The following is a 12,726-nucleotide window of genomic DNA, read 5'->3' on the forward strand; positions in this document are numbered from 1 at the left end:
GGGTCCATTGCATGTTCATGTTATCCAGTTCCAATCAGGCCCTTATTGCTGTGTGCCTCTCCTTTGTTTTTCACTGACCCACTCTCTATCACACTCCCCACTGCAATAATTCCAAACCTCTTCTCAGGCTGCTCACACCACTCCCTCATGCCTATCTCTTCGTGGATGACTGCCTTCTACTTGACTGAAAAAAATTGATACCATCTGTTATAGACTCCCTTTCCTCTCTGATTCCATGCTTAAAATCACTTCAGGATTATCTATCTGTTCCCCCCCACCCCGACCCATCCTTTCCTCTTTCATCCTGTCTCAGAGAATGATGTGACCTTTTTCTTTGCTAATGTCCACCCATCTAATTATACCCTTGATACTTTCCTATCTTCAGCATACCAGTCATACGATCATCTGTCAACAAACATTCATGAAGTACCAACTTTGTGGCTGCACATGTTTTGCACCAGAGATACAAAGACAAAGCAAAAGAGTCCTTGTCCTTACGGAACTTAAATTCTAATGAGGGAGACAATGTGTGTATGTATGTTTATATGAAATGATTACTCTCCTTATCTACCAGTTCAATTCCCTACTGCACACTAGCACATGCAGATCTCATGCATCCTTAAAAACCCTTCACATCTTCTCAAGCTGTGTCCTACTTTCCTCCTACCTTTCATAGCTTAACTCAGAGAAAAAGTTGTCTATATTTATTGCCTACACGGTTTTCTTGACCTCTCTGTAGTTTTTGAGTCTGTTGGACATCTCCTCTCAATACTTTCTTCTCCCTGAATTTTCATGACACTGCTTGCTCTGTTGTAGTTCTTGTCAAATTTGTTTATTTTAAATTTCTAGTATTGTCTAGTACTGATGTTCCAATCTTGGGGCATATGTATCCACTAAACGCATGAGAAGTTTACCAAATAGTTATGGATGATACGTGGTAAATAACTACATTATCATATTGAAATATTCCAGAGGTACTTGTGTTAGTAGAAGTTTGTGAAGAGAAGGAGGAAGAGGGAGAGGGAGGAGGCAACAGGATGAGAAAGGGAGGGAGCATCGTAGTAGGTCTTAAAAATTTGAAAGAGCCAGTTGTAGGTATAATTCCCGCTATTAAAAACAAATTAATGAAGTTTGTATATGAAAAAAATTTATATTGATCTAGAAAAAATGAGATATGATAAACCAGTGAAAGATGAGAAAAGGAAATTGATCCCTGCAATAACCAGAAAATGTGAACTGATTTACAACTAATGAAATTAGAAAAATTTTGGTGTACTTTTTAGAAGTAAATCACATTCTTATTAAACATGCTAATAAGGCATTCCTTGAATCAAAATTCTCAGTCCTGTCCTCTCTCAGATCCAAAGGATAAAATAAATTGTGACTTAACATGGTATGCTGGAATTAAAAAAAAAACCTATATTACAAATAAAACTCTTGGTTAATAAGAAACAGAATCAGGGGCCTCACTAGTTTATTTGCCTATGTTCTTTTTTTTTTTCATTTTTCAAATGCTTTATTAACTTCTGATTTACATCATTCACTTCCACCAGATTTTGAGTTACAAATTTTCTCCCAATTTTCCCCTACCCAGCGCCCCAAAATAGCAGTCCCACAGGATACCCCCTCCTCCAATCTGCTCTCTCCCATATTTTCTCCAATACCTCTTTCGACTTTTCCAGTAGGGCATGGTAGATCTCTATGCCCCAGTGCCTGTATATCTTATTTCCCAATTACATGTAAAATAGTATTAATAATTATATATATGGTTAAACATTTGATTTTAAAACTTTGGATTCCAGATTCATTTCCTTTCTCCCTTGTCACCCACCCTTACTGGGAAGATAAGCAGTTCAGTATAGGTTGTACATGTGTAGCTAATGCAAAGCATTGACATAGTAGATATATTGTAAAAGACTAACTATATTTCCCTCCCTCCTATCCCACCTCCCACTTGTTCTGTTCTCTACTTTGATCCTGTCCCTTTTCAAAAGTGGGTGCTTCCAACTTCCCTCCTCCCCAGCCTTCCCTCCCTTTCATCATCCCCCCTCTCATCCCCTTTCCCCCTACTCTCCTGTAGGGTAAGATACCCTGTTTAGTGTGTATTTCATTCCTTCCCCAAGACAAATTCAATAAGAACAAGGTTGACCCATTCCCTTTTGCCTTTCTGTTCTTCTCCTCCATTGTAACCATTTTCCCTTGTCTCTTCTATATGAGATAGTTTACCCCATTCTGTCTTTCCCCATCTCCTCTCATTATATTCTTCTCTCACCTCTTAATTTCACCTTTTAAGTATCATCCCTTCCTATTAAATTGGTCCTGTGCCCTCTATGTATACCTATGAAAACATTCACATGTTTTCATATGCCCATATATCCTCATATATACATATATAAATATAAATACATATATATACATACATACACATATATATATATATTTCTATTCCCTTCAACTATTTTCATATTGAGAAAAGTTTCATCAGTTACAATTTTTGTCCTTCCATGTAGGAATATTAATAGTTCAACTTTGATAAGTTCCTTATGATTTCTTTTCCCTGTTTACCTTCTCATGCTTCTCTTGCTTCTTATATCTGAATGTCACATTTTCTATTCAACTCTGGTTTTTTCATTAAGAATGCTTGAAAGTCCTCTATTCAACTGAATTTTCCCCTGAAACATGATACTCAGTTTTTCTGGGTAGGTGATTCTTGGTTTTAATCCCAGCTCCTTTGATCTCTGGAATATCACATTCCAAGCCCTTCGATTCCCTCAATGTAGAAGCTGCCAGATCCCGGGTTATCCTGATTGTGTTTCCACAATATTCAAATTGTTTCTTCCTGGCTGCTTATAATATTCTCCCCTTGATCTGGGAATTTTGGAATCTGGCTATAATATTCCTAGGAGTTTTCTTTTGGGGATCTTTTTCAGGAGGTGATCAGTGGATTCTTTCAACCTCTATTTTGCCCTCTGGTTCTAAAACATCAGGGCAGTTTTCCTTGAGGATTTCTTGGAGGATGATTTCTAGTTTCTTTCTTTGATCATGGCTTTCAGGTAGTGCAGTAATTTTTAAATTGTCTCTCCTGGATCCATTTTCCATGTCAGTGGTTTTTCCCATGAGATATTTCACATTGCCTTCTATTCTTTCATTTGTTTGGCTCTGTTTAACAGCATCTTGATTCTCATAAAGTCATTAGCTTCCATTTGCTCCAATCTAATTCTGAAGCAATGATTCTCCTCAGTGAGCTTTTGAGATTCTTTTTCTATCTGGCAAATTTGGCTTTTTAAGGCCTTCCTCTCCTCATTGCCTTTTTGGGACTCTTTTGCCATTTGAGTTAGTCTATTTTTTTAAGGTGTTATTTTCCTCAGTCAGGCTAATGACTCTCATTTTGTAATTTTCTTGCATCATTCTCATTTCTCTTCCCAATTTTTCCTCCACTTCTCTTATCTGCTTCTTAAGGTCCTCTATGGCCTGTAACCAGCTCATATTTTCCTTTGAAGCTTTTGGTACAGGAGTTCTGACTTCATTGTCTTCCTCCTGTTCCATGCTTTGATTCTTTTTGTCCCCAAAATAGGAGTCTAATGTTGGGTTCTTCTGTTTCCTTTGTTTCCTTTGCCTGGTCATGTTGCCACTCAATTACTTGACTTTTGAGCTTTTTCCCACAGTAGGACTCTGCTACCAGACAGGGGAGCTTCATACCAAATGCTGGGGTTTTCTCAACTGCCAGAGGTATTAGTTGGGTGCCCTTGCTGAAGCCTCCACATGCTCTGGCAACCTGGACACATACCGCAGAACCTCCACCCTAGACTGCAATCCAGATCCAAGTAGGTTAAAGCAAGAGCGATTACCCCTCAGACTGGTTGCTTAGTCCCCCTACACTCTGCAGGCCAGGAGCTGAAGCTGTCACGTGGGGGCAGCTGCACAGCCAAGGTTCCTCAGTGGCTTTTCTCCCCAAGGGCAAAAGCTGTTGCACTCCCAACTACTGGGTGCCAAAGTCCACAGTGCACTGACCTCTCACTTTGTCCTTAGCATCTATGTGTTGATAATTCTGGATCACCACAGTTACTGGTGATCTGGAGTCCCTCCAGGCAGCAGCTAGTCAGGCCTCCCCTGGGGCTAAAACCTTGGAGTGGAGCTGGGCTCGGCTCCCAGAATGCCGTGCTGGCCAATTCCTGCCATCCTGCCAGGCTGTTCTCAGTGGGAGGTTAGCTTCTCTGTGTCATTTCATGAGTTCTGTAGCTCCAAAATTTGTTCAGATTCCCCTTTTACCTGAATTGGGGAAGGTGGAAGCCAGATCGACATGGAGGACCTGCTTCTACTCCGCCATCTTGACCTATTTGCCTATGTTCTAATAAATATTATTAGACTTTCATATTTTAAAATGTTTTTATGTACCAAATAAAATTTTCTTTATGAAAATTAATTTGTTTTATTTCTTGTATACATATATATGGTAAACTCTAGAACTTATTTCTTTTCTTATTGACCAGGGAGGGCAGGAAGGCTTATTGAAAACTGCAGGGGTATGAAAACTGAAAAGTTGGGAACACCTACCTTTTTAGTAGTGGGTGGTATTGTGTAACTCTTCTTCAGGGGACCTGATCCTATTCTCTTTTCTTTTTTACAAATAAGTTATCATTTGGAGAATTCCATATTACTCTCCCTTTGAATCTGAGTCCCTATTAACCTCCTCTGAGCCATACCTTCCTGGTATTTTTTTTTTTTTTGTGAGCCAACCACTTCCTCTACACAGTACAACATAACACAAATACAAAACTCTGTCTTATAGAAACTGATCTCTTGAAGTGTGCAACAAGCAATACCTCACCCCTAGCAAAGTTCATTCTAAGCCTGCTGTCTCATGGTCTTCCACCTCTGTTGTGTTACTTCAGTCTGGTGCTGGATTTTTCCCTTTTCACTGCCTGTACTCAATTCCCACTCATTTCCCTATGATCTCCCTCTTTGTCCTGTTCCTGCCCTCCCACCACCACAAAGGCAGGAGCAGAAATCAGAAGCCTTTCATCTACCTCTCCTCTTCAGAATTGATCATTCATGACCTGGACCCCTTGTCTCACCATCTTCTTTCCTCATCTGAGGCCGCTGGGTGGTGGTGCAGTAGATAGAGTGCTGGGTCTGGAGTCAGAAAGAAATGATTTCAAATCCGGCCTCATGTATTCACAAAATGTGTGACCCTGGAGAAAACCTGCCCCAGGTCTCTATCACGATCTAAATCGAGGGTCATGAACACATTCCCAGCCCCTTCTCATACTCGACCTAGACGGCATCATAGAACATGATCAAGGTCAAGATCACCTAGAACATGACCAAGTTCAAGAAGGCGGCCATCTCCTCGGAGAAGAACCCCACCAAGACAAATGCCTCCTCCACCAAGGCATAGAAGTCGATCTCCTGTGAGACGAAGCGACACTCATAAGCATCTCTCTGGTAGCAGCTCATCATCATCTTCATCCCATTCCCAGTCACCTCCAAAGAAGCCACCCAAAAGAATCTCCAGCCCCCCTAGAAAAACTCGTAGACTCTCTCCATCTTCAAGCCCTCCTAGGCAAAGGCAATCGGCCATCTCCGCCAGCAAGCCCACCACCAAAAACCCGTTGGTCACCAACACCCCAGCAGTCAAACTGTACAAGAAAAAGTCGTGGCTCTGTTTCTCCAGGGAGAACCTCAGGTAAAGCAACAAAACATAAAGGTACCGAGAAAAGGGAGTCACCTTCACCAGCACCAAAACCTCGGATAGTAGAGTTATCTGAATCGGAAGAAGACAAAGGTGGCAAAATGGCAGCTGATGATTCCGTGCAACATAGGCAGCAGTATTGGAGACAAAATCAGCAGTCTTCTTCTGACTCTGGCTCCTCCTCCTCAGAAGACCAGCGACCAAAGAGATCAAACGTGAAAAATGGAGAAATGGGATGGGGTTGGACGACATTCAGCATCTCGGAGTGCATCCCCATCGCCACAGAAACGCCAAAAAGAGTCCTCTCCTTGTAGTATGCGGAGAAGTTTGTCACCACAACCAGCCAGACAACGACGCTCCTCTTCTTCTGCCCCTCCACCCCCAGCAGAGGTCTTCACCACCACCACCACCACCACCGCACAGGACTCCTTCTCCTCCACATCAACACTCACCTTTTCCAAGAAGATACTCTCCTCCAATCCAGGGAAGATACTCTCCTTCCCCACTTCCTAAGAGAAGAACAGCTTCCCCACCACCACCTCCCAAGTGGACAGCATCGCCTTCGCCTCCCCCAAAGCTACGGGTCTCTTATTCACCACCTCTGAAGCCAAGAAGTTCCCCTGTTACAAAGAGATGTTCCCCTTCCTTATCAATCTAAGGATAGGAAAGGGTCTCTCCCCCCCCACCCCCCCCAGCCAATCTACCCGAGAAACCCGTTCTCCTCAAGCAAACAAACGGCATTCACCTTCATCATGGCCTCAACTTCCTCATACCTCTGCAAGTCCTCCTCTACTCAGAAAAGGAGCTTCATCTTTACCCCAAAGAAGGCAGTCCCCATCACCAAGCACTAGGCCTGTCAGGAGAGTCTCCAGAGCCCTGGAACCCAGAAAAGCAAAAAAGGCTGCCTCACCAAGTCCCCAGTCTGTAAGAAGGGTCTCATCCTCCAGATATGCCTCCAGATCTCCTGAGCCAGCAGCGAAGAAACACGAAGTACCTCTATCACCCACCCAGTCTCAGTCCCCATCCACAAACTGGTCGCCAGCAGCACGTGTCAAGAAGGCTAAAAGCCCCACACCAAGCCCATCTCCTGCCAGGAATTTAGACCAGGAGGGTGGTGGAAAGAAACAGAAGGACAAAAAACACAAAAAGGACAAGAAGCACAAATCATAAGAAGGAGAAGGCAGCAGCCGCAGCAGCTGCAGTCGTGGCATCCACCACTACGTCAGCCCAGGAAGAGCCAGAAGCAGAAACAGAGCCCAAAAAGGAGACCGAGAGTGAAGCTGAGGACAACCTGGATGATCTAGAGAAACACCTTCGGAAAAAGGCGCTGAGGTCAATGAGCAAGGCGCGTGTCCCCGCAGTCCTAGATGGGGCTGTTTGTTATAATGTACGTTTGATTGGGTTTGTACTGAGATTCCATTTCACAATTGCTAAAATGTGTTTGAGCTTTAGGCTATAACATTTGTTGTCATAATTGCTAGGTTGAGGTTCACCCTGTAAAAAAAGGGCATGGATTTATATTACAAAAGGTGTCCACAGTATACCAGTGACATTCATTGACAGCCAACATAACTTCATTTAGAGACATTTTTGAGGGGAAAAAAAATTTTTTAAGGGCTTTAAGTATGGCTAAAAGCTTTAAATCCTTTCCTAGCCCTGGCCGTACACAGAGATTTATCTTTTAAGTTGTTATTCAATTCTTGGCCCCCATTTAAGTTGTGAGGCTTTGACCTTGAAGCTGCCCAGAAGAGAGACCATTGTTCACCAGAAGTTGACACAAGCATTAATGCCACATTCTTTCCCTTTTCCCTGTTGCTGTCATCTCTGCTGAAGTGAATCAAAATTAGAGCTCTTGGCATGGTCCAGAAAAGAATGCTGTTCGCCAGGATACTGTGGGCTTATACTGATGTAACTAGTTGATTTGGAACACTGGAATTCTGTTTTTTCTTGTCTTGTTCCCTCCACCCCCACCCCATTTGCTTGTAAGGACAGTTATGCCCCAGAAAGGTTCCTTCAGTTACATAAAATTCTGTTTGTGAAATGACATCATTTCCCCATTCATAATTCTTGTCTTGTTAGGGTTCTTCCAGTTGGTAGACTGAACTTTCAGAGCTCTTGGTTTTGAAAAGTGGAAGGATATCAGTTTTGGATATTGATGTGTTTTCACCATTTTATTTTGTTTTTTTTGGTCTTTTTTTGTTTTTTTAAAATAAAGCTTGTGGATTAAACAGAATAAATTTCTAAATTTAAAAGCAAAAAAGAAAAAAGATGTGTGACCCTGGGCAAGTGATTTAACCTCTGTTTGTCTCAGTTTCCTCATCTGTAAAATGGGGATAATATTATTATTATAGTACCTAACCTCACAGGGTTGTTGTGAGGATCAAATGAGATGGTATTTGTAAAGTGTTTAGCACAGTGTCTGACACATAGTAGGTGCTATATAAATATTATTATTATTAATCTGAAAGAGGCATTCTCACTCATAACAGTGATATGATGATGAAGCGTTGAGATTTCTTTTACTTGATATATTCATTTTTTTTCACCTATATATTGGGGCTCATTATTTGAATTGTTTGATGTAGTAAGAGGGGAGCTGTTCTTATGAAACCTCTCACTATATTATTCTCCCAGGATTTGAGTCACATTTATTTTTATTGCTGAGAATACTAGTGATTTTTTCCATGCATTAGGTTTCTTCTTCTTTTTCAGATAACTTGAGAATTGATCCCTCAGTGCACTCAAAATTGTCCTCTCCAATATACACCTCTTTTTAATGTGCTGCTTTTTCAATCCTCATGTAGCACATTGGGGACTATAATATCGGAGATATGTGTTGTTTCCTCTGTTGTTAATGGAGAGAGTGTAGCTATAGTGATATTGTTATAGTAATCTTACCTGATCTCTTCCATTTTTCAGTTATTTGTTGATCTCCTAGTTCTATCCTTAAGTGTTTTTGAGAAGATCTGGTTTAATTGGGTCTCTCACCAAACTATCTAAAGCATTTCTTTTCCTCTATTATTCTGGTTATTATGATGCTGCTCATGTCTTCCATCATGCTTCTCAATAAGAGATTACAAATGAGATTATATTCCATACTACCATTGCCCTTGACTGAGGCCTAGCAAAGAAAATATGTACTTATCAGATGATTTCTAGGCTCTTTTAGGCTTCTTTTTTGTGGCAGTTGGCTAACACTGATTAAATTTTCTTAGGAAATGGTGATTGTCTATGTCAAGTTCCTTTAATAATTAAACGATTAAATCAATTTCTTATTTTGAGGAGCTGTAATGGGAATGCAAATTTGGAAGATCTTCCCTGCCCCTAGGCTAAAATGCACCTGAAGCCTGGGGAGGGAGGCTTGTTTTTCAGTAGATACTTCTTGATTGGCCAGTGAGTCAATAAGGTTGTTACATTCTCTGAGCCAGGAGAAGGCTATATAAGCCCTGATGTGTAGCTTTGTTTTGGGACTCACTTTGAGAAGTGTTCTGTGATTTGATCTGAATTCTGGGAAGCCGTTGTTGAGAGTCCCCCAGCTTTGAAAAACCCAGATGTGGAAACCCAGATGTTGACTGGGTATGGATGTAATGGTTGGACAGTTTGGAAAGCTGTGTACTTGATCTGTTTCTGTCTTGATAATACTGTCTGTATATTCTGAAGTTCGGGGTGCTGACCTTTCCTCCTGAACAAGGTAAACGATATATGTCTGACTGATGAAAGTAAGCTTGTTAACCCATTTTGAGTAGTTTTCCTTTATCAAAGCAGATCCAAGAACCTGTATGGGCAGCAAACCCTGAGGACGCACTTGGGGTGCTTGCTGCTACAGGAGCAAATAACTTATTTAAGTATGTTAGGTTGGAGTTGTTTTAATTGTATTCCTTGTCTTCCCATTTTTATTATTCTGATTTGGTCTTAATTTTTAATTTTGCTCTAACCAGTCAGTGGCCTAACTTTATGGAAATAATTGATTTAGAAATGACTCTTATAGTACAGTATAGTAAGCAGGTACCTCCTATGTGTTAAGATAAAAATGTTTAATTTTTTGTGATTTATTTTTTTTGTGCTTGGCTATGTCCAGTACCTCTTGACCCTCTTCTTGAAGAAAGTACTCATTATATATGGTCATGAAGCTTTTGTGTAGTCTTAGAAATATTTAGCCTCTTGTTTCTTACTCATGAGTTATATTTCCTGAGATATTTTTTTTGCCATACTCTCATGCCCACCTCAGTTCCAGTCACTAAATATTAGAATATATATTGGTTTAATTTGGAAGGTCTTATTTTTAGTTATTAATAGAATTTGTCTATCTCCTTATCCCCTGTAACCAGTGTTGGTATGTAAACTACAATAATTTTCATGATGATTTTTTAAACAAATTTTTATTGTGAGTTGTGAAATATAAGATGTCCAAGTATCCTATGAAGTGCCCACAATCATGATAAAAAGACCATGACTATAAATATCACATGATGTTTGATTACAAAATATACCAAATATACCAAGCATTTATTTAGATACCAGAAAACTGAATCCTAAAACCAGTAAGCCGATTCCATCATAGTACCAAAGATATAAAGAAGCCATAATAGCACTCAGAGTCACAGCATCCTTCAGCCTTCCAACAAACCAATACAAGATCACTATTTACTCATAAACCTCTCTCCTTGCCTGAGCACCTCTCTCTCCCACCCTCTCTCTGGCTCTGATTCCCAGCTTCCTCTGGCTCTGCTCTACCCTTCAGCAAACTCCTCCTACCACAGGCTCCATGTGATTACATGCAGCCTATTAGGGGGTAGAGTTTACCTTCAAAGCAGGGGAGGTCTTCAAATTCCCCCCTAAGTCTATTAAGGGGCAGGGAAGATCTCAAATTTCCATTCCCATTACAAGTGATCCTTTTTATTGTCTTAGTACAGGATTAAACTATTTCTACCAGCTCCTTTATTTGGTTATTCAAGAAGCATCCATGAACCATCGTATTTAGTGAAACATCATTTTGCTTCTTCATCCTTTTACTTCAACTTAAAGAAATGTCAGTTGATTTTTTTTTCAGTTTCTTTAATATAAAGACTTTGAACTTTTTCTTGTATAACTTTTTGGCCCTTTTGGTAGTTTGGTGAGGCCCCTTCTTAGAATAATGTTTTAAACGCACAAAATAAAATCTCTAAGTTTATAAAGAAAATCAATTATATTGAAGCATGGTTAATAAATTAAGATTAAAAGTTTATGATCTTCAGGTTGAGAACTCCTGCTCTAATAGTATGTCTCTTCATTGGTACTGCATAATGATCTCTCATTTGGCATGCCCACAGTTAAGTCTATGTTTGAAATGGGTTAAAACTAGGTGATTGTAGGGGTGGCTAGGTGGCACAGTGAATAGAGCACTGGTCCTGGAGTCAATAGGACCTGAATTCATTCAAATCCAGCCTCAGACACTTAACATTTACTAGCCATGTGTAATGTAATGCCAAGGAAAGGCAACTTCCCAAGGTTCAAAATACCAGCATAGGTGCTCTCCATTTTACTCAGTGACAAACCAAGAACAGAGAAGATCAAAACATGACATCATTCAAAATACAGCATTATCACTTCAGTTCAAAACAAGAGTTCAAATAAAGTTCTCTGGAGGGGGCGGTGTCCTTCCCCTCACACAGCTCCAGCCCCTGCTTCCAAGTACAGAGAGGGGGCTGGGCAACAAAACCAACAAGGTGGGGTCCCTGGGGATCCAAGGCACTTCATCCCACCCACCATAGTCACAAGTCCATTTTCCCCCTGGGTCCCAAACTGTGGGATGCAGCCAGGAAACACACTCAGTGCCCCTGCTTTGCTGCTCAGTTCTTATCTTTTGCGGTGGCTGAATTCCGAACTCCTGGGCTTCTTCTCCTCCCGCTGGCGGCAGCCGCTCCTGGCTTCTGCCCAGGTCCCGATGCAGGCAGTTCACCATTCCTGCTCTCAGCTCAGCGAAGTCTGCATGCAGGCCATTCTTCTCTCCTGCTCCACAGCTCCACAGAGTCACAGCTACCACAACTGGGAAACAAACAATTATCCCAGCCCCCATACTTTCCTTTTACTCTGCAGATAGAGCAGCAAGGACCCCAGCATTCCCAGGGTGGCTGCTAGCACAGGTTCTTGGATCTGCTTTGATAAAGGAAAGCAACTCAAAATGGGTTAACAAGCTCACTTTAATCAGTCAGGCATATATCGTTTACCTTGTTCAGGGGAAAAAGGTCAGCACCCCGAACTTCAAAGTATACAGGCAGAATTATCAAGACAGAAACAGATCAAGTAGACAGATTTCCAAACTGTCCAACCATTACATCCATACCCAGTCAACATCTGGGTTTCCACATCTGGGTTTTTCAAAGCCGGGGAGGGGGGGCCTGGACAACGGCTTCCCAAAATACAGATCAAATCACAGAACACTTCTCAAAGTGAGCCCCCAAAACAAAGCTACACATCAGAGCTTATATAGCCTTCTCCTGGCTTAGAGAATATAACAACCTTTTGGACCCACTGGCCAATCAAAAAGTATCTACTGAAAAACAAGCCTCCCACCCCAGGCTTCAGGTGCACTTTAGCCTAGGGGCAGGGAAGATCTTCCAAATTTGCATTCCCATTACACCGTGTGACCTTGGGCAAGTCACTTAACCCCAATTGCCCTCCAAAAAGCAAAAAAAAAAAAAAAACAACCAAAAACAAAACCCTAGGTGATTTTTTGCACCTTTAATTTCTTTTCCATTCATCACTGGAGAAGTAGAAAGTGGCTGTTCACACAGGATTGATGGCTGTTTTATATTCTAATTTTTCTACAAGGGCAGCCATGGCCACATAATTCATTACTCAGTGACTAGCCTACTGGTAATGAACCTCTCCAAACTTAATAGACTGGTCCTCAGAAAACTGACATACAGTCACTAGGATTATAACTGAAACCTTTACAGAATTGTACAGCCTTCCAGGCCTTATGTCCAGCTGGTGTGGCCTTCAAGAAACAACAATCACTTTTACATTATAATGGTTACTATTGGAATAGTACT

General features: G+C 41.2%; 1 protein-coding gene and 1 pseudogene across 7 annotated transcripts in view; both read left to right on the forward strand.

The window, feature by feature from the left end:
* Nucleotides 1-12,726, forward strand: part of SENP7 (SUMO specific peptidase 7) — a 213,577-nt gene that overhangs the window by 171,323 nt on the left and 29,528 nt on the right. Inside the window, exon 19 of one of the 7 annotated variants that reach the window (XM_069065326.1) lies at nucleotides 386-1,900. The exons of the other annotated variants lie outside the window; for them this stretch is intronic. Coding sequence (XP_068921427.1) covers nucleotides 386-425 — 40 coding nt within the window. The 3' untranslated portion in view covers nucleotides 426-1,900. Of the gene's footprint in view, nucleotides 1-385; nucleotides 1,901-12,726 lie in introns of those variants that run through there. 7 annotated transcript variants of the gene reach the window in all.
* LOC138144051 (serine/arginine repetitive matrix protein 1 pseudogene) lies at nucleotides 1,038-7,959 on the forward strand (annotated as a pseudogene).

Source organism: Petaurus breviceps, unplaced genomic scaffold (assembly GCF_028583685.1).
Source record: "Petaurus breviceps papuanus isolate PSGF00001 unplaced genomic scaffold, PetGlider_PUasm1.0 90683, whole genome shotgun sequence".
Lineage (NCBI taxonomy): Eukaryota > Metazoa > Chordata > Mammalia > Diprotodontia > Petauridae > Petaurus > Petaurus breviceps.